The following is a 20,933-nucleotide window of genomic DNA, read 5'->3' on the forward strand; positions in this document are numbered from 1 at the left end:
TTGGGGCCTGAAACAGTCATTTACGTTTTTTTTTTGCAACACATCAAGCAAACCGTTTTAACGTCTATAGCTCCATAAAAGTGACAACTTCTTTCTTTGTTGTGAAATGCAGGAAAGCTGAAAACATTTCGTTGAACTGCTCAACTTCAAATGTTATTGAAGTTTGCGGCCTTGAAATTTTCACTTCACCCAACATTTTTTTGCAGTCTACCATCAAAGCAAAACTCATAGACGAAAATGAGTGATGTAGAAATTATTTCATGGAATCAGCAGGGGATTATAGCACTTAACACAAAACCAAAAGTTTACGCCGCTCAAAGCCCACAGGATATGGCATTTCACACTACTAAGGGATTGTTATGATAAACTGCGATGTATAAACCAGAGTTCTATTCTTTCCATGGCATGTTGGCTGAGTGACAGCATCTCCCACCATGTGCCAATTTTGAATTATAGCCCGTGAGAAGGTGAGCACGAGCGATGCCTGGTTCTTGCCAATTTTGAGTAATTGGACAAAGTTCTGATCAAAAGGTCGTCACATAGGTCCACAAAAATACACTGTTCTAAATTACCTTAGTCTATTGATTGAAATGTAAGTGACCTAAATGCTTCATTTTCAGCTCCCTGTGGGATAGTGAATCACTGTCCACCCTTTCATTGTTTGTGTCTGCATAACCCTCAATGTATAATTCACATAAATTGATCTCATATGGTAATTCTTTGCACCAAGGGTCAAAAATGTACAACCAGTACATCTTGGTATTCCACCCAATTGGGAATACCCCAAAAGTTATTTCTTTACCATAGTGTATCTCCATTGCATGACAGTAAGCGCCTTGAACCGACTCTAATGGAGACAGTCATTTTGCTCCAGTTTCATCTATTCCAGATCTCCTGCATATGGGGCAGGGAGGGACAAGAGGCAAAGCGAAGGAGGCTGACTCGAGATATAGGAGGAAAATCAGTCGTCCCCTTTAGGCATCTGAACAAGTCTGAACTGTTCTTCTGCCGCCCCTGATGTTGCTGCTTGTGTTGAGGCCACACCAGGCAAAGCTGTCCCAGTAACCAAAAAAAAAAAAAAAAAACCTTTGCAGTTTTGACACTCTCCTGTAGGGATGCAGGACGCCAACTGCTGAGCTCCAAACGTGTTGTAGGATACGGTGTGACGCACAGCAGCCCAAAGCTGTGGAGCGCTGCAGAAACTGAGTTGGGAGCGTTGGCTGGATATGCTACAGGTGGAGAGGCACAGAGCAGCAGGCTGTAGCTCGGTACACGGAGCAAAGAACCTCAGGTGAGACTTTATTATGTTATTTCCGACCATATTGATCTGAGGAGAAGATATACCACATGATTAATGAACTGTTTAGGATGTAATTTAAACTCCCTGTTTAATTCTTCTTCGGCATTGCTCTGCATGCGCATGCTTGCACACTCTTGATCTCCATATAGAACAATTTGAAATGTAGCCAAAGAACCACCACTCCTTAATGTATTGCTCTTCTGCAGTCAGCGGGATTGTGGACGTCTACATTTTCTTCTGAAAAAAAATAAAACAGAAATAATTGTGGCCTCTTAATGTGTCTCACATGCTTAACATTTAACATCATCGGGTTGGAGGTGTTTAAAAAGCTTGATCAAATCTGCAAGTTTTCCTTAGCAACCTCCGTTTCATTGTTCGAGTTGCGCTGGAAAATGAGGAATGTTCAAATGTAACACAGCTGAACTCATTTAGTGCAAGAGAAGAGCACTTTGGTCCTTTGCACACGATGGTGCAGACCGGGGAAAATGAATATCATCCCTTCGCTTCCTCCGCCGCTTTTGTGTTGTGTGTTCGCCATCTGACAGCATTCACGTCTTTCTTGTGGCCTGGCACATACTAGACATAGAAATTCCCCCCCTCCGCATATGTCTGGGGTGTCTAAACAATGTCTCTCAAAGACTTTAAGTGCAGCGATGACACTTAATCCTCCTCTTCTGTGTCTCACCTTCACTCATCTTTCTTCATCACTCCTCCTCATTTTTTTTTTTTTTGTTCTCTACATTGCCGTGGACGTACTCGGTGTACGTTTTGGGCTGTGGAGGCCTCTGGACTCATCCCAAATGTGTTATTGATGAAGGCATTTGATATTGTTAAAAGCTGCTGGGACTATTTAGCACTTTGGTGGACATACATGAAAGCATTTGAATGGATGCGTGGGTGACTAAATTCATTCCTTTTCGTACTTGAGAAGGAAACCCATTTAAGGTTGTATCAGTCCATCTGGCTTTTTAAATCGTGTTGTGCAACAGTTCTGGTAATAGGAGACTACAGGCAAGCAGATTTGGGGTTGAAGAGGATGTTTAGCTTGGATTAGGAACTGACTAATTTATGCAGGATGTGATCCCTTCATTAGGGGGCTCTGTTTTTGCTGCATATGTTCATCTTTGAATTTTTACAGGGGAATTTATTGTGTACATGCACAGAAAGTTCAGTATACATTCTGCAAAAAATATTTAAATGTGTTGATGTTTCTTGAAATAGTTGACTTTTCACACCAGAGTGAAGAACAAGATGTTGGGCTTGTTTGGGATGGTTATGACACTAAATGTTTTTAAAATATGTGGATATATTTTAATACAATGTAAAAAAAAAAAAATAAAGTATTTTGGGGCCTGAAACAGTCATTTACGTTTTTTTTTTGCAACACATCAAGCAAACCGTTTTAACGTCTATAGCTCCATAAAAGTGACAACTTCTTTCTTTGTTGTGAAATGCAGGAAAGCTGAAAACATTTCGTTGAACTGCTCAACTTCAAATGTTATTGAAGTTTGCGGCCTTGAAATTTTCACTTCACCCAACATTTTTTTGCAGTCTACCATCAAAGCAAAACTCATAGACGAAAATGAGTGATGTAGAAATTATTTCATGGAATCAGCAGGGGATTATAGCACTTAACACAAAACCAAAAGTTTACGCCGCTCAAAGCCCACAGGATATGGCATTTCACACTACTAAGGGATTGTTATGATAAACTGCGATGTATAAACCAGAGTTCTATTCTTTCCATGGCATGTTGGCTGAGTGACAGCATCTCCCACCATTTGCACGCTATATCTGAGGGGAATTGCCATTTCTGGTTTCTGTGATGGTTCCGACTTGCCCCTAAATCACCACTTTGTGATGTTGTCGGCGTTAAGCTTCTGGAACTCGCTTGCGGGTTGGGCTTCCTCCATAAACTTTGCAATGAGACTTCATCTCTTTCTCTGTCATCTTGAATCGAGGTGGAGTTTATATTCAAGGCTTTTATACTCATTTGCAATGTTCCATTCTCAGGTGGTCTTGTGTGGGTTTGGTCATCTTTTGAAAGAATCCAGGTGTGGACTATATTGAGACTTGCGGCACTTTCAAATATGCTGTCATTAAAAAAAAAAAAAAACGTTTCTGAGATGGGACATTGGGGAGCGACAGGAGCAGGCAGGCGCTCTGACACTCTAATGTGGGTCAGGCAGGCCCCGCAATGAAAATGACCAAGTTCCGAATGATGAATAGTTTTTTTTTTTTTCGCGTTCCTTTGTGATGTTAAAAAAAATCACTCTGCTGTTTTTCTCTGCATAGTTGCAGTATTTATGGCGTTTTGATTGTTAATACTGGAGCTGCCAGATACTGTATAGGCGAGTGAAGATTCTGGAATTCGACCGACATCTGTGAGCTGTTTGTCAAAAACAATTGTTCTTCTCTTGATTTTGCTGAGCTTGTGCATATGTAAAGGCAACGCGATCCATAATGTTTGTCGTAAAGTGGGTATTTATGTTGAAAGTGGTGTAGTCAGTGGCTCACTTGCCTGACTACCAACCAGCCAATGTGGGTTCAATTCACACTCTGGAGGCGCTCTGACACTCTGATATGGGTCAGGCAGGCCCCGCAATGAAAATGACCAAATTCCTAATGATGAATCGTTGTTTTTTTTCGCATTCCTTTGTGATGTTAAAAAAATCACTCTGCTGTTTTTCTCTGCATAGTTGCAGTATTTATGGCGTTTTGATTACTATTACTGTATCTGTCATATACTGTATAGGCGAGTGAAGATTCTGGAATTCGACCGACATCTGTGAGCTGTTTGTCAAAAACAATTGTTCTTCTCTTGATTTTGCTGAGCTTGTGCATATGTAAAGGCAACGCGATCCATAATGTTTGTCGTAAAGTGGGTATTTATGTTGAAAGTGGTGTAGTCAGTGGCTCACTTGCCTGACTACCAACCAGCCAATGTGGGTTCAATTCACACTCTGTGAAAATGTTCGTGTCAAAGGTTGTCTGTGCAAATGTGCCTTGAGATTGATGGACGACCAAGTCAGGGTGTTGTCTTTGTGCATAGGCTCTCGCTCCCTGCAACCCAGAACAAGTTCGGCGATACATATACATGGAGAGTTTGTTTTAGAATGTGGTGAAATCAATTCACTGACAAATCTGTGTGTGGCTATACTTAAGCAATGAACTGTTGCTAGAGTTGCGATTCCATGTTATCTACATTTCAACACACAATTTGTAACATAATGCTTCCTCTGTATCCCCCCCAGGTTGTAAAGATGAGCCGCTGGATTTTCACCGTATCGTTGCTGCTGCTGCTGTGCTCACTTGCCTGACTACCAACCAGCCAGTGTGGTTTCAATTCACACTCAGTGAAAATGTTCGTGTCAAAGGTTGTCTGTCCAAATGTGCCTTGAGATTGATGGACGAGCAAGTCAGGGTGTTGTCTTTGTGCATAGGCTCTAGCTCCCTGCAACCCAGAACAAGTTCGGCGATACATATACATGGAGAGTTTGTTTTAGAATGTGGTGAAATCAATTCACTGACAAATCTGTGTGTGGCTATACTTAAGCAATGAACTGTTGCTAGAGTTGCGATTCCATGTTATCTACATTTCAACACACAATTTGTAACATAATGCTTCCTCTGTATTCCCCTGCACCCCCCAGGTTGTAAATATGAGCCGCTGGATTTTCACCGTATCGTTGCTGCTGCTGCTGTCATTCATGACACACGCTGAAGCTCAGGGTGACAATTTGCTATTTAAATGAACTATAAAAGCCTTCATCTCTCATATTGGGCATCTGAATGTTTTCATCCCTGTGTCTCTTTATGCATTCTCCATTTTACAGGCAGATGTGATCATGTACAAGCGGCAGACATTGTTTTTCTGGTGGACGGATCTTCCAGTATGGGTATTTATGTTGAAAGTGGTGTAGTCAGTGGCTCACTTGCCTGACTACCAACCAGCCAATGTGGGTTCAATTCACACTCTGTGAAAATGTTCGTGTCAAAGGTTGTCTGTGCAAATGTGCCTTGAGATTGATGGACGACCAAGTCAGGGTGTTGTCTTTGTGCATAGGCTCTCGCTCCCTGCAACCCAGAACAAGTTCGGCGATACATATACATGGAGAGTTTGTTTTAGAATGTGGTGAAATCAATTCACTGACACTATTACTGTATCTGTCATATACTGTATAGGCGAGTGAAGATTCTGGAATTCGACCAACATCTGTGAGCTGTTTGTCAAAAACAATTGTTTGCCTCTTGATTTTGTTGAGCTTGTGCATATGTAAAGGCAACGCGATCCATAATGTTTGTCGTAAAGGCTCACTTGCCTGACTACCAACCAGCCAGTGTGGTTTCAATTCACACTCAGTGAAAATGTTCGTGTCAAAGGTTGTCTGTCCAAATGTGCCTTGAGATTGATGGACGAGCAAGTCAGGGTGTTGTCTTTGTGCATAGGCTCTAGCTCCCTGCAACCCAGAACAAGTTCGGCGATACATATACATGGAGAGTTTGTTTTAGAATGTGGTGAAATCAATTCACTGACAAATCTGTGTGTGGCTATACTTAAGCAACGAACTGTTGCTAGAGTCGCGATTCCATGTTATCAACATTTCAACACACAATTTGTAACATAATGCTTCCTCTGTATTCCCCTGCACCCCCCAGGTTGTAAATATGAGCCGCTGGATTTTCACCGTATCGTTGCTGCTGCTGCTGTCATTCATGACACACGCTGAAGCTCAGGGTGACAATTTGCTATTTAAATGAACTATAAAAGCCTTCATCTCTCATATTGGGCATCTGAATGTTTTCATCCCTGTGTCTCTTTATGCATTCTCCATTTTACAGGCAGATGTGATCATGTACAAGCGGCAGACATTGTTTTTCTGGTGGACGGATCTTCCAGTATTGGCAAAGCTAACTTCCTGCAGGTGAAGGGCTTTATAGCCGGAATCATCAAACCCTTTGCAGGCTCTGTCAGCGAGACAGGAATTCGCTTTGGGGCTGTACAGTACAGTGACACCTCCAGGTAACTGATGATGACACTGAAGTTGACTTCTTTACCGCAAATCAGTCAGGTTTGAATGGATCCCTCTGTAAATCCAGGGTCGAGTTCACCTTGACAGCATACCTGAATGGAACGGAGCTAATCAGGGCTGTGCAGAATATGAACTACAAGGGCGGAAATACGCGCAGCGGTGCTGGTCTCAAGTTTGTCGCTGATAATTTCTTCAACCCCACATACAGCCGAAACGTCCCGAAGGTGTGGTAGGCAGCCAGGTCACTGAAATATGTTAATGCTATTATTCAGCCCTCTAATGCTCCTTTGAATTGTCAGATCACCATCTTGATCACGGACGGGAAGTCCCAGGACAGCGTGCAGGAACCAGCGCAGAAGCTGCGTAGTCAAGGGGTACACATCTTTGCAGTTGGTAGGCATCGCAGGTGCAGTTTACTCGCTGTCAAAGACCAGCTCTGATTCCTTCCGCATCTTTTTGCCAGGCGTCAAGAGCGCAGATAGTGAGGAATTGTCTGAGATTTCCTCCAAGCCAAGCAGTGATTTCATCTCCTTTGTCGGCGACTTCAAACTGCTCGGCACTCTTCTTCCGCTTGTGAGCCCCCGGGTGTGCTCCGAAGCAGGCGGAGTCTATGCGAGCGATGGTACATAACGGAACAAAAACAAACTTACGGGTGGAACAAAAGTGTTGGGACACGGCATACTATACAAGGAAAGCAGAAGCAAACAGATGAAGCTATGGAATGGGTCGTTTCAAGCAACTTCCACTCTTCACGGAAGACTTTGTACAACATTTTCAGGCCCAAAAGTGCCTCATGGGGTTAAATGTGGGGACTTCAGTTTTTCCTCATCAAACTCATCCAAAGGATGCCTTCATCCTTGTTATGTGCACCGAGTCTTGTTGAAATACAAAAGGCCTTTCCAAATTGTCTCAAAGGCCTTGGTCAGATGAGGGATGGATCTTAGTTCTTAAGTGTGTCTCAATACTTTCATCCACATCGCGCATGACAGCCAAGTGTGGTGATTGTCCAGGTCTGCTCCGTATAAAACAGCTTCTCTTCTCTTCTTAGAAGCGTATTCAGTTAAATGTGGGGACTTCAGTTTTTCCTCATCAAAATCATCCAAGGGATGCCTTTATCCTTGTTATGTGCACTGAGTCTTGTTGAAATACAAAAGTCCTTTCCCAAATTGTCTCAAAGGCCTTGGTCAGATGAGGGATGGATCTTAGTTAAGTGTGTCTCAATACTTTCATCCACATAGCGTATGACAGCCAAGTGTGTTGATTGTCCAGGTCTGCTCCGTGTAAAACAGCTTCTCTTCTCTTCTTAGAAGCGTATTCCAGTCCAGCCAACATTCAGTTCACAGGCGTGACGTCTGATTCACTCAGGTTCCGCTGGAATTCAGCAGGTGGGCCCTTGAGGGGCTATGTGGTCCAGTATGTGCCCCTCTCTGGCCAGGGTCAACCTATCACAGCAGAACTGCGGCAGGTGAGTGCAGGTCGTTTGAGATGGATGGAGTATTTATTATAGGCAGGTGGCTGGCTATTGCGTTGGTGTGACTGAGATTGAAGAAGCTAATTATAGCTTAAGTCAATTGTGCTCTATGGGGAACTCAGGCTAAGTATCAACATGCCTTGTGCTTATTATACAGATGCTGTTGATGTTTTCATTTTAAAATCCCCTTTGCTCCTTGTGTCTGAACACACTTCTTCCTGCAGGAGACACTGGCTGCTAGTCAGAGAAGCTTTACTGCACGAGCTCTAAGGTCGGGAACAGACTACCTTGTGACTGTTATTGCTCAATACCCAAACAGTGTTGGAGAATCGGTTTCCGCTAATCAACAAACCAGTAAGTAACACTCAGGTACCGCAGATGATCCAAATGTCTACAGGGATACCTCTACTTACAAAATTAATTGGTTCTGGAAGACATTTCTTAACTAGACAACTTTGTAAGTCAAGACGTGTTTTTCATGTACCGGTAAATGCCTTAATGCGTTCCAAGCACCCCCAAAATTCAGACATAAATGTTTTCTCAAGCATAAAAATGCATCCAAATATGAAACAAATGTTCTCTCTCAGAAGTGGTTTTTGCCTGGCGTTTTGTAAAGAACTGAAGGACTTTTGATTTTATCGACTTTTAATAATCCTTCAAAAATGTCCAAGGCAAACATCAGCATTGTGAGCGATCGTTGGACTGGTGGAACACTTTTTCTGGGTGATTCACATTTATGGAAAACTATCGGAAAGCCTCATGACCCGGGGAGCGAATGACGAGGACGCTGCACAGACACAATATCTATTTATCTATCTACACACATATACATGTTTGGTCGAGGTCCCTCCTAGCCAATGGGATGCCAGGAAGATGCTCGGTAATAGCAATGGTTGAGCAGCTATAAGTATGATGCGTTCAGGAAACTCGGAGCTGCCCCAACTGTATTTTTACCTTTTGTATCTTGAATTTTCTTTCATAACAATAGGCAATATTTTCCTATAGAGGCATTTTGTAACTTGAAAATTTCGTATGAAGAGACATTCATAAGTACCACTGTATTTCATTGCACATGTCAGAATCATGAACGCATCACAGACACGCGGACATAGCCGAAGAACAGTCTCAGGAACCGTTTTCATGATAACGCTATTTATGTGGAAGCCTTTGAAAATGCCACTCGTACTGTTTTTGTGAAAATATTGAAAAAAGGAGGACATGCAGTACGTGTGTTGGGCGGAGACGCGATGAGTATTTCAGCAGCGGTGATCCACAGCAATATTGTTGTTGATGCCGCTCACACACTCACTCACTCACTCACTCACTCACTCACACACACACACACACACACACACACACACACACACACACACACACACACACATTCAAGTGTACTTTTTAGTGCTCTGCTAATGTGACCAAAAACATTGTATTACTCATCAATTTTAAGCCCACATAATCACTCTGATACATACATATTATAGATATGCTTTTCAAAATACCATTTTGGATAAGACCTGTATGTTGTGTTTCTTTAAAAATCAGCATTGCCAATGACTGACATGTTAGTCATTTTACAGTAAATTCATGTAGGCCGAAAACTGATTTTTACTTCTCCACACATTTAAACGTATCCTAATATGCAAAATGAATGTCTCTTCCATGTAGGGTCATTGCCTGGGATCTCAGGTCTTCGTTTAATCCAAGCAGGGTTCTTCAGTCTGTCGCTTGCCTGGGATCAGCCTTCATCTCCCGTCCAGGGCTACCAACTTACCTATGGACCACGAGGTCGGGCACACACCTCTGCCTTCCTCTTTATTTTTCTAATTTCTTCATAGAGAATATTCAAAGTCCTAAACTGCAGCATCACCGCTTTATCGAATTGCCCTTTAAGTGGTGCTGGTTAGGATATTGATGATATTGAGTTTTCAAAGGCCTGCCAAAGGAGAATGAAATAGTGAAGTCGAAAGGAACAGGAAAAGAAGCAACAGTATTTAATAACTTGCTGGCGGCAGCGTTTGAAACAACTTGAGAATGTACTGTAGTCAAAGCCGAGTAAGAACATCAGTTCACTTAACAACTTGCTGCCTTGAGGCATTAGCTGTCAGGTACACCTTTACTGCCGAAACATTACCCAAAATATCAGACAGATTTGTATCACTCTTTAGCCTGAATATACAGTGCAAATGAAGTAATACTCTCGCGGATTGTCAGTTATTTTTCACGAAATTCCTGGGCGTGTCATAGTTCGTAACGGTGTCAATATCTGGCTGTGTGTATCATGATTGAAGCGAGCGAGGCGTGGCCCCCGAGGGCTGATAGAAAGTGTTTCTTCACCTGAACGTGTGGCAGGAGTGCCAGTCTCACGTGGAGCGCCGCTACTCGAATAGCTTTGCTGCTGTTTGTGTGAGTCACTTGTCAGTGATGCTGTTTACTTTTACAGATGAGGATTTGGCATTACTTAAGAGACTGATTGTAATCTTCACACCGCCATCACATTCGGAACATTTGACAATGTAAATTCAGTATGAGCATATAACTTCTTTCATCATGTGTTCATGATGAGATTTACACGTTCCGATGCAGTCATCTGTATCAAAAATGTCTTTGACTCGTGACTTTATACAGTGTATACAAACAACACACGGTATGTGTGGATGTAATTAGCTCCAACTTGTTTATTCTGTTTCTTTGCCTTGCTTCTCATCCGTAAGAGTAGGTCTGCCATCTGGTCAGCAATTGGTGGAGTCTTTGTCTGCGGACTCCACATCTGTTAACCTGGAGTCACTTCAACCCGACACGGAGTACGTCTTTAGCCTCTATCCGCTATTCCCCCGGAACTCTGCATCTCCAGCTACGCTCACTGCCCGCACTTGTGAGTAGCCTCCATGACCAAGTACTGACAAGCGATTATTATGTACACCCACACAAGAGATTCATCAAAACAATTGTCAGACATGCTGAATTAACCAAGATTGTAATAGTAGATTTCATTGGGTTGACTGTGCAGTAGAACTGACCCGGCGAGGTTGTTTCCTGTATTTACTTTTCAATTTCATACAACAGCCGATACATACTTATCGTTAGTGACATATTTTACCGTTTGACACATTTAATATTTGGCCTTGTATTAGACTTTTATTGTGCTGCTTTGGCTAATGTTAGTCACATGTTTTGTGTTAATCAAAAGTAAATACATCTATATCTTGTGTGGCACTCTAAATCTGTACTCAGTTTTTTAAAAAAAAGTGCTGATACCAGAACAGTGATATAGTTTTTCCGGCCTGACATATTCTTTCCGGGTAGAGTAGGAGCTATAAAAGCCTTGTGCAGGAATTGAAGGTAAAATGGATGTCTACATTTTGTTCACCGACTTTGCAAAATGGACGAATACCTCCACTCGGGTGGCCATCTGGCAAGCGCAGATATTCTCATGCTCGCTTACCAAGTCCGTTCCGCTTGCCAAACAAACAAGCCGGCTGCACTTTCGTCATGCGAGACTAATAAAGGTTTTCTTATCTTATCTTATCTTATCTTATGAAACCATGACAGACCATATGCTGTAGAGTGGCACTTGTACTCTGCCTGGAAAAAAAAAAAAAAAGTGGTATTGGACCATCCCAAATGTATAGTAAATTAACTATACAGTCTAGGATATGTCCATTCTTGTATTGTTGCTGTATTGTAACATATAATACACTATAAACCTCTGTCATTGTGTCACAAATCACTTTCAAGAGTAATATACACTTCACACGGACTACCTGTTCATTCTGCTGCTTATATATATATATATATATATATATATATATATAAATAATATGTGTGTGTGTGTTTTCATTCGACTGTACATGTCAGTGCGCCTGGAGGCAGTGCGGCAGTTATCAGTGGAGACAGAGTCAGAGAGCAGCGTTCGTGTGCTGTGGAGAGGTGTCAGCGGTGCGGTTGCCTACCGTCTGGCGTGGGGAGCAGTCACAGGTCAGGACAGCAACCGGGGGCATCGCCATTGAAATGCTCCAACTTTGACTTGAACTTTTTTTCCTCGAAACAGGTCTAGATATTGAAACTGCCGAGGTTGCAGGAGACAGCGAGACATACAGTATATCTCCACTTCAGCCAGACACAGAGTACATCCTCACTGTAATTCCACTCTATCAGGGCAATGTTGAGGGACTCAGGGAAACAGCCAGATTCACGATTGGTAAGTCGAAGTACTTTTATCCTCAACACCAAATGGGAAAGGCTTCCTGTGTTATGCAAAGCTCAAATATACCGTAGAGCGTCATGCTGCATTAAGAAGGAAACCAAAGGGCACAGACACCATTGATGGGAAACTTCCTCAATGTTTGTTGGCTTGCTTCAGAAAAACTACATGTTACGCATTCATTCCGTTTCGCAAAACGTTCGACACCTGCGGTCGTTACGCACGCACAGCATCTGCTACTGGTGACCAATGCCCATATGGTATCCTTTTAATTTTGTCTGAAGGCTGAGTCATTGACTGTCCTTGTTCCTGCTTTCAGAGATGGGAATTGTGAACAATACGCTACGGGCATAATCTCCATCTCTATTCCTGTTTGTGCGTTGGTTGGAAAAGTGGGAAGCCGCTTTTCCGTTGTGCTTTTACTGTTGTGAAGGGAAAAATACTGTACATAAATGAACATGGTAATAAAAAAAATTTGCTTTCTGAGATCTTGATCAATCTCGTCTCTGAAACTACATGACTTGAGGGGATGGTATGCTAAATAAAGCAATAACTGGAAATATCTTGGGCCTTGATCTTTTAGAGCTCCACAGATGAGTGGACAGTCCTTTAGGATTGATATTTTGACATATTGTAATCCAGTGTCATGATTTAATTATTGCTTTAATGTGCTTCACACTTGATTTTTAAAGAATTTTGGATGAGCTGCAGCGGCCCGATTGTAATCTTTCACTTGAGCCACAGAAGGGCGCTGCCTTTCACTTCACTCATCATTGTCCATTACGTTTGATAATAATGTCTGCAATGTGATGAGGTAACCTGCACATAATCAATTCAATAATGGCTGTTTTCCTCAGAGCGCCAGTTGCAGCAGGTCCTCAATGCAGCGATCACCAGTCCCTCCTCCATCCGACTCACATGGAGAATCATTCCGTCTTCTCAAGGCTACCGCCTGGAGTGGCGGGCGGGAGAAGGTGATTTGTCAAATGCGGCCACGCGCTTGAATTGGTTATAAGTAAATCCTTTCTGATCAACTCAACGGACAATTTATTTGGTACATGTTCATATTCTAATCCAGGTGTGTGTGTGTGTGTGTGTGTGTGTGTCACACACACACACACACACACACACACACACATACACACACACACATACATACAACTTAGTGCCATCTTGTGGTGAACTAATAGAATGCAACGACCTACGCTTGAAGCGCGTGTATTTAACAGTGCCTCAGAAAGCCCAGGCTTGGCAAAACGACCACCATAATCTGCAGCAGAGGTGCAAGCAAAATGTGATTCCAAACGACTTCCAGTATCCGTTAAGTGACGGAGTAAGTCCATGGCGTTTGTTACACATGCTGGGAACATCACGCTGAGGAACTACGTTCGTTAAATTTATCTCATTCAAGTATCTGTAGCAGAAAGATGGCGGTGAAACACGACAGCCTTCTGTAGGGTAGGCGCGCCTTATGCAGTGTAATTAGCGATTACCGGTACTTCACCTACAATTACATAAAATGAAATAATGTTGATGTAACAGAAAATAGTTTTTGCATATTATTGAAATTATTTGTCAACAGGTGGCGGTCCCCAGACATTGTCTTTACCCAGGAGCACCAGCAAATATGAGCTGACTGGGCTTCGACCCAACACAGAATACCTCATCACTCTGTACACACTGTTTGAGGGTCGTGAGGAGGCCACGCCCGTCTCTACCACATATAGAGGTTGGTGAAGATCATGTTGCCACTTGTTTAACTCTGAGATAACTTGGAATTTGTGGGCTAAATTCCACAAACTACTTAATGGGGTTTTATTAATGTTGATATAAATCTGCAATTACAGAAGTACAGCCAGTCGGGAGGGTGTCCAACCTGCGAGTGTTGGAGTCTTTGGGCACTAGGGTCCGACTTGGCTGGACTGGTGTAGCTCGGGCCACACAGTACCGCATCATTATCCAAAGCCCTGAGGGTACACTGATTTATCTTGTGAATTTAAAAAAAAAACTGTTGTTTCGTTTATGAACGCTCCGTTTAAAGAGCTACTGTTTCCAGTGGGAGTACAAAATGTTCAGATTGTCCCTGGGAACCAGACGACTTTTGACCTCCGAGACCTGATTGTGGGCGTGTCCTATGATGTCAGTGTAACACCGCTGGTGGGAGACAATGAAGGCGAGCCAGCCAGTGTCTTTGTCAGACCAGGTGTGTCATGATGTCACACATTTTTTTTTTTTTTTGTCCTTTCATGAATTTTGACACCTTTATTTAGCTCTTTCGTATGGACCTTCCCTTTTCTTCCAGGGAACAAAACATTAACTTAGTGGTTCCCGAACCTTTTCTTTTTGCCTGGTGGGCATTTCATTTCAGAGCAAGACATTGGCAGAGTGTCGAACCTCAGAGTGGCGCAAGCAAACAGCCGGAGAATTCGAATAGCTTGGACAGGTGTCAATGGAGCAACAGGTTACAGGATTACATGGAGACAAGGCAATAGTAAGTCGATGTACACTGCCTCGCGATTGCCGAATGTGGCTTGCCTTCATTCATGGCTAGGATTGTAGATGGGAGAATTATTTTGAGTGTACTGGGTATTTGACATGATGGTGTAGCCTCATCATTCCGCCTGACCTTTTTTCATTTCTCTCGAGTCCAGTTGTTTTGTGAGCAAGAAAATGCAAGCCTTTTTACTAAAATGTACCTAATATGAAAACACTGTGACAAACTCGTTACATTTCTCGTACAATATTTTTGAAGGCACATATTCAACATATCAGTAATAAAAATAATGCGACGCCTGCCACGTGGAATTTATTCACACTGCGAAAAAACAGGGGTCGACTGTATCACAATATCATAAGTGTTACTTATGCTTTAAATATTGAAGTTGGATTTTCCTTCATAACAGGTGCTTTACTTTTTATGTGTTTGACTTCTATTTTCTCATTTTACTTTTCAGGTGGAGAGCAGTCTCGTGACGTGGGGGCAGAAAGCACAGGCTTTACCATCGAAGCCCTGCAACCCGATGAGGCGTTGGTGTTTGGCGTGGCGGCCATCATCAACGACCGCGTCGGAGAGGCGGTGACGCTGGCCTCTCGGACCAACCCGCACAGTGGGACGGTTTATGGCCTTCGCGTCGTCGACGTCACACCTCAAAGGATACGAATAGAATGGTTACCGACCTTAAGGGCAACTGGTTACAAGATCAGATGGCGCAATGATGTTGATGGTTAGCGACAGCTTGAATGAAACGTGCAGCACTCCAAATCAATGCATCATGTTTTTGTTGATTCTGATTTGATGCAGGAGTGGAAACAACCCAAAACGTGGCAGCCGACGTCTCCTCCTTCACCATCGACGGACTCCAGCCAGATACTATTTATAGCGTGTTTGTTTCTGCGCTGAGTGGCTCTCGAGAGGGAAGTCCCGGCTCCCTCAATGTCAGAACAGGTACTGAACTGAGTTGAAATACAACGTACAGCATGTTGCTCTAAAAACAACAGGAGCGTTGTGCATATGAATATGTTTTTGACACATATTTGAAATATGTTTACTGTGTGGCACCCCAGAATCATATCAGAACTCCGTCGGCACGGTGACATCGCTCCAAGTCCAGGAGAACCCAGGAGAGGTTGTTCGATTATCTTGGGTTGGCGTCCGAGGAGCAACAGCTTATCGGGTGTCGTGGAAAAGAACAGATGGTTGGTCTTGCACTGAGCTCACCGTCTTTTTTTTTTTTTTTTTTTTGAATACATCAAAGCTCTGTGACTATTATTTAGGTGTCCAATATCTAACCTGTTCACTGTTTGGCCGCAGGAGGCGAGGAGACAAGTCAGTTGGTGGGTGGAGACGTGACCGTCGTGGAACTAGACCGACTGGATCCCGGAGCCCAGTATGTGGTGAAGGTCATGGCTTTATTTCAGAACCGCGAAGGAACGCCGGTGTCTGTCCGAATCACCACACGTAAGTTCTGTTTCCAGTGTATCCGTCATATACGAGTTTCATGTTGATCCTTACCTTTCCTAATGTGCTGAATTTCTACATGAAGCTGGTGGTACTTCCCTCCCGGCCACACTTTTAAGAGTAGCAGAGATAACACAGGATTCTGTACGGCTGAGCTGGCAGCCATTACCAGGTGTCCAAGGGTATGTTCTGCGCTGGAGAAAGGAAAATGGTAAAGCATATTGTTTGGCATCGCTGATTCAGTCTACTTACAGATGCACTCACTTTTGCAGTCCACTGATTGTCATCTAACATTTCTTAGACCGGGGTCCGGGCTTATCCGTCACACTGCCTGATTCATCAAGTTCTTACCAGGTGACTGGGCTTCGGCTGGGTCATCAGTACCGCTTCAGCATACAACCCACTTTTGAAAGTGGACTGGGAAGAGAGAGCTTTGCCAACGAACGTACCGGTAAGGCTGAAACATGTATTTTTTTTTTTACATATGGACAATGCATTGAGAGAGAATGAAAGAGCAGTACACAAACATATATCGATTTCTCTCTCTCTCTCTCTCTCTCTCTCTCTCTCTCTCTCTCTCTCTCTCTCTCTCTCTCTCTCTCTCTCTCTATATATATATATATATATATATATATATATCAATTTTTTTGATATTTTTGGTGTTATTGAAAATTTTCCCACTACAGCTATCAAAATCCTGTAGCCCTTTTGCCATCCCTCTGTCAATGATACAGTAGCAAAAGGGCGCAGTGTGACACAATTATGTCTGTCTACTGGTGAACAGAGAACTGACATTTCTGTCACACCAAAATGTGTCTTCTTGCCCTAAAACTAATACCCACCACCCCTTCAGAATTAAGAGAATTTATATGAAAACGTCTGTGCCCCCAGTGTGTCTCGGTGGACGTCTGGATGTGGTTTTCCTCGTGCCAGCATCTACTGATCGGATTAACCTTGTCGCACCTCTGCGCGCTCTTCTCTCAAGTGCAGTGGGTTCATTCAACACGATTGGAGTGCGTGACTCACAGGTAAAAAAACAAATTAATAACAATTGCATGAAGCAGGTTGGGTGTTTCTTTTGGTGTCTTTATTTTCTGATGCTGACCTGCTCATGTTTTGTTTTCTGCTCATGCCAGGTGGGGGCTGTTATCTATGGTTATAGACCCAAAATCTGGTTCCAACTCAATCGTCACAGCAGTTCAAACACATTGCTCCAAGAAATTCAGTCGACACCTTTTGGTGAAAGTCCCGGAAACAACATTGGTCAGTGTTGAAAAACAAAATCCACAAGAATATTTTGTATAAGTGTTGTTGGTCACTTGGATGTGGTCTATTTCGCTTCGCAGGCCAGGCAGTGAGTTTCGCCACACAGTATCTTCTCACCACCTCTGCTGGAAGAAGGCCAGGGGTCCCTGGGGTTGTTGTCATCATTGCTGACAAAAAATCTGCGGACAGCCTCACGCTCGCAGCCTCCAACCTCCGAGGGACAGGTGAGAAAAATCCTACATCTCAAAAAATTCATAGTTGAGACAGGCTGAGCAAATCCATTTTTAAGGTGGTCTGACGTATTGTTTGACTGCGTTGGAAACATGAACATGTGGCATAGATGCAACCTTCCTTTGAGATTGGTTTCCACTCATTAAAACCATGTACTGTCGGGGTGGGGGGTGTTCTCCAGGTGTGACCGTGTTGGCAGTCGGAGTAGATCAGGCAGATACCGAGGAACTGCGGCGGGCAGTGACACCAGGCCGCACTCAGAACGTTCTGTATGTGCGCGATGCCTCCCAGTTGGACGCGATACACACTGATCTGGCAGATTTGCTCTGTGGTATTGCCAGAATATCAACGGTGGGAATTGCTCATCATTCCCCTTCGTTGTCTGTATTTCATCTTAACCTTTTCTTCATCGTGGTGCTTGTGTGTTTAGGAAACGCCAGGTCCAGAACCGTGTACTGTTCAGTGTCCGCGGGTGAGTCATATTAAGTTTTATGACGGCATTTGTCATTACAATCATAAGCTCAGATTACTTTGATTAAGCACTAAGCAAACAGGGCACCGTAGAACTTTCAGACACACCCTACAGGTTTTTGTTCCTTCTCTTTGCTCCTCATGACAAAACTCCTTTTTTTTTTTATATAGGGAGACAAGGGAGATCGTGGAGAGAGGGTGCAGTGCAAGTTTTTCTTTCTTCTGCATCTTGTTGTACTTTTGTTTTTCTTCTCTTGATGCATCATTGTTCTATTTTTCAGGGTGAGAGAGGCAGAGACGGCGTCGATGGCCGCAAAGGAGAACCTGTAAGTCCTTCGTGTTACATTTATATGGCACCACATGAAGTTGTGTTGCTCCCCAAAACACTGTGTAAACCAAAATACTTTGCATGAGATACACCTCGAAGTAAGATGATGCAAAAGTATGAACTGAAATCATATTTTTGATCTTATAAATATCACTACATCAATATAAAAGTGAACAACAATGGAAACAACATCTCAATAACTCATTAAATACACAGTACAAAAATGTTTTTGGGTGGAAGGCTGGAATGTATTAATGGCATTTCCTTTAATTTCAATAAGGAAAGATGATATTATTGAGATATATTTTTTGGAGTGCATGGTCACAGAACTTGATGCACCACATGGCCTGTTTATTTTTATTTTTTTGTAATTTTTTCCCAGCAACAAGTCTTTGTGTGTTTGCATGCATGTACGTAATATAGGGTCGCGACGGGTTTCCCGGAAGAGATGGTCCAAGGGGTCCTGAAGGGCGTCAAGGTCCACCTGGGCCTTCTGTTCCTATTGATCCCTCAGCGGGGTCAAAAGGGGAGAAAGGGGAGAGAGTGAGTAAAACTCAAACCTCACCAATATCATGCCTGTTTGGGCTGATCTAACCAGTAAATGTTCGTAGGGTTTCCCTGGTATTGATGGAAATCCAGGTTTACCAGGGCGGCCAGGTTCCCCGGGAAACACAGGACTTCCTGTAAGTGGCGAAAACCTGAATCAAAAATCTATTAATTGAGCACATGATGTTCTAGCAAAGCGATAATGCGTTGACATGTTGTGTAGGGTTCACAGGGTCTACCTGGTGTCAGAGGAAGCCAAGTAAGTCGTCCCCAACTCAAAGATGCCTTCTAATATCACAAAGCATCGTTCCAATATTGTATTTTCTGTCACTTTAGGGTGAACCCGGTGTGACAGGGGCACAAGGACCAAAGGGAGAGAGAGGTGAAAGGGTGAGCTGGGCTATGATCGCTCCTAATTATCTACAAGAGATGGTACATGCGAGAGCTCTGTGTGAGAATGGGTTCCTGGTAACCTTACGAATGCTTCAGGGGGAGCCAGGATCCACATCGGGAGGTGGCTTTCCAGGGAGGAAGGGAGAACCAGGCATCCCTGGAATACCTGTAAGAAGAACTCACACAAATTATGGAATGTTTTACTAGTTTACAAAACTACCTGATTTCATATTAATATCAATTTTGCCCAACTTAAATTACTCTGCGGGTAACAGAATTTGTAAATCAGAATTATGAATTCATTTTGGTTAAGCAATGGCAGAAAATCAAGCTAAAGAACATTCATTCTGTCATTTCAGGGGACCCCTGGTCGGGCAGGCAGCGACGGTGCAAAAGGTAGCTTGGGAATACCTGGTATACCGGGGCAGGATGGTCGCCCGGGGGTACCAGGAACGCCAGGACTCTCCATTAAGGTGGCGACCCCATCCTTCTTTTTATTCTGTTTACTGCTCACCAGTTATAATATGCATACATTGCTTTTGTGAATGTTGTATCAACTTTTGAAAACAACACTCGCCACATTAAATACACCAACTAACAGAATCTAATGAGACCAAGAACAAGAGCTGTATGAAAAACTGCATCATTCCACATCGAGTTAGTCTTTCCGTAATTGTATTTAGATACATGACAGTCAAAAAAAATGTTGAAAAAAAACCCTTTCACGACAACTCTTTTTTAGACTGTTGGAATCCAGAGTAGCCACAGAGAACCTACAAAAGACTTCAACCAGTGCTTACTCTTGCCATAAATGAACAGTGATGCATCATTTGTTTTGTTTTTCATTACATGGTGGCTTGGGGATTTTTTAAAAAATCTAAATGCATTGTCATGTATTGCTATGGATGGAAAAACAACACCTTTTTTTCTCTTAACCTGATGAGATTTATCATTTGTCATAACTAAGATTATTACTTGAGAGTATTAAAGATACAGGCAGACTTGAATGCACAACCAACACGTGACATCTGAGCATCAACCTCCGAATAAGTTGGACGTTGTTATTTTACAATAGCACACATGGTGGTAGCATTGAGCAATAATATGGTTGAGTGGCACCGCTGATAATTGAGGTTATCTCAGCCCCAGAAAGTCATTACATCTATTGGGAGCTCTTTTTTTCCCCCATTTACTGTAAGTACGTTATCTAAGCATTAAATAACCATCAATACTTCACAAGGCATTCGACTGAGTTCTCATTCATTTAACTCCAGCAAGCCAACATTAAAGCTTCAGCTTGACATTTTAATATGGAGAACTATGTTGATGGTTTTGTGTTGGACTTGTCAAAGTCTTATCTGGATTTATCGCTTCTGTTTGGACTAGATGGTTAGGGTATAAGTTATGCAAATGAACCATAACCTTTATGAGAGCAAGTTCATTCTGGAAACAATGTTCAGCTTTCTTCTCTCTCCCTCTCTCTCCCTCTGCAGGGAGACAAGGGCAGCCCCGGAGAGAGGGTGAGTCACCCCATTGCCATCTTGTCTTCTGCTTGCAGAAATATCCTGAGGAACCTGCATGCATAATGACTCTCAACTCTTATCTCTGTGCTACTAGGGACCTCCAGGATTCGGCAGCGGGGTACCCATAGCTGGCGAGAAAGGCTCCCCAGTAAGCACGGCCAATCAACGTGCTGACACACTTCATCGGCAAATGAATTCTGTGTGCGCGT

At 43.0% G+C, this 20,933-nt stretch overlaps 1 protein-coding gene and 1 long non-coding RNA gene across 2 annotated transcripts in view; both read left to right on the plus strand.

Moving 5' to 3' along the window:
- The first annotated feature begins 454 nt into the window (after positions 1–454).
- On the plus strand, positions 455–5,197 carry LOC109522178 (uncharacterized). Its single transcript, XR_002169521.1, has 3 exons — positions 455–1,291; positions 4,954–5,032; positions 5,137–5,197. It is a non-coding gene; the product is annotated as an uncharacterized LOC109522178 (long non-coding RNA).
- A 738-nt stretch (positions 5,198–5,935) lies between these two features.
- col7a1 (collagen, type VII, alpha 1) overlaps positions 5,936–20,933 on the plus strand; it is a 54,400-nt gene continuing 39,402 nt past the window's right edge. The window contains exons 1-37 of the mRNA XM_019881299.1: positions 5,936–6,038; positions 6,143–6,323; positions 6,401–6,557; positions 6,633–6,726; positions 6,797–6,955; positions 7,641–7,798; positions 8,029–8,158; positions 9,473–9,592; positions 10,524–10,679; positions 11,663–11,782; positions 11,856–12,005; positions 12,866–12,982; positions 13,591–13,737; positions 13,856–13,981; positions 14,065–14,211; positions 14,377–14,499; positions 14,963–15,232; positions 15,310–15,453; positions 15,573–15,704; positions 15,820–15,966; positions 16,052–16,177; positions 16,268–16,417; positions 16,858–16,994; positions 17,103–17,229; positions 17,313–17,456; positions 17,645–17,814; positions 17,894–17,935; positions 18,106–18,132; positions 18,216–18,260; positions 18,686–18,805; positions 18,874–18,945; positions 19,032–19,067; positions 19,145–19,198; positions 19,298–19,369; positions 19,561–19,674; positions 20,695–20,721; positions 20,819–20,872. Of these exons, the coding sequence (XP_019736858.1) occupies positions 5,969–6,038; positions 6,143–6,323; positions 6,401–6,557; positions 6,633–6,726; positions 6,797–6,955; positions 7,641–7,798; positions 8,029–8,158; positions 9,473–9,592; positions 10,524–10,679; positions 11,663–11,782; positions 11,856–12,005; positions 12,866–12,982; positions 13,591–13,737; positions 13,856–13,981; positions 14,065–14,211; positions 14,377–14,499; positions 14,963–15,232; positions 15,310–15,453; positions 15,573–15,704; positions 15,820–15,966; positions 16,052–16,177; positions 16,268–16,417; positions 16,858–16,994; positions 17,103–17,229; positions 17,313–17,456; positions 17,645–17,814; positions 17,894–17,935; positions 18,106–18,132; positions 18,216–18,260; positions 18,686–18,805; positions 18,874–18,945; positions 19,032–19,067; positions 19,145–19,198; positions 19,298–19,369; positions 19,561–19,674; positions 20,695–20,721; positions 20,819–20,872 (4,365 nt within the window). The 5' untranslated portion in view covers positions 5,936–5,968. The remainder of the gene's footprint in view (positions 6,039–6,142; positions 6,324–6,400; positions 6,558–6,632; positions 6,727–6,796; positions 6,956–7,640; positions 7,799–8,028; positions 8,159–9,472; positions 9,593–10,523; positions 10,680–11,662; positions 11,783–11,855; positions 12,006–12,865; positions 12,983–13,590; positions 13,738–13,855; positions 13,982–14,064; positions 14,212–14,376; positions 14,500–14,962; positions 15,233–15,309; positions 15,454–15,572; positions 15,705–15,819; positions 15,967–16,051; positions 16,178–16,267; positions 16,418–16,857; positions 16,995–17,102; positions 17,230–17,312; positions 17,457–17,644; positions 17,815–17,893; positions 17,936–18,105; positions 18,133–18,215; positions 18,261–18,685; positions 18,806–18,873; positions 18,946–19,031; positions 19,068–19,144; positions 19,199–19,297; positions 19,370–19,560; positions 19,675–20,694; positions 20,722–20,818; positions 20,873–20,933) is intronic.

This window comes from Hippocampus comes, unplaced genomic scaffold (assembly GCF_001891065.2).
Source record: "Hippocampus comes isolate QL1 unplaced genomic scaffold, H_comes_QL1_v1.1 scaffold68, whole genome shotgun sequence".
NCBI classification, from domain to species: Eukaryota; Metazoa; Chordata; class Actinopteri; order Syngnathiformes; family Syngnathidae; genus Hippocampus; species Hippocampus comes.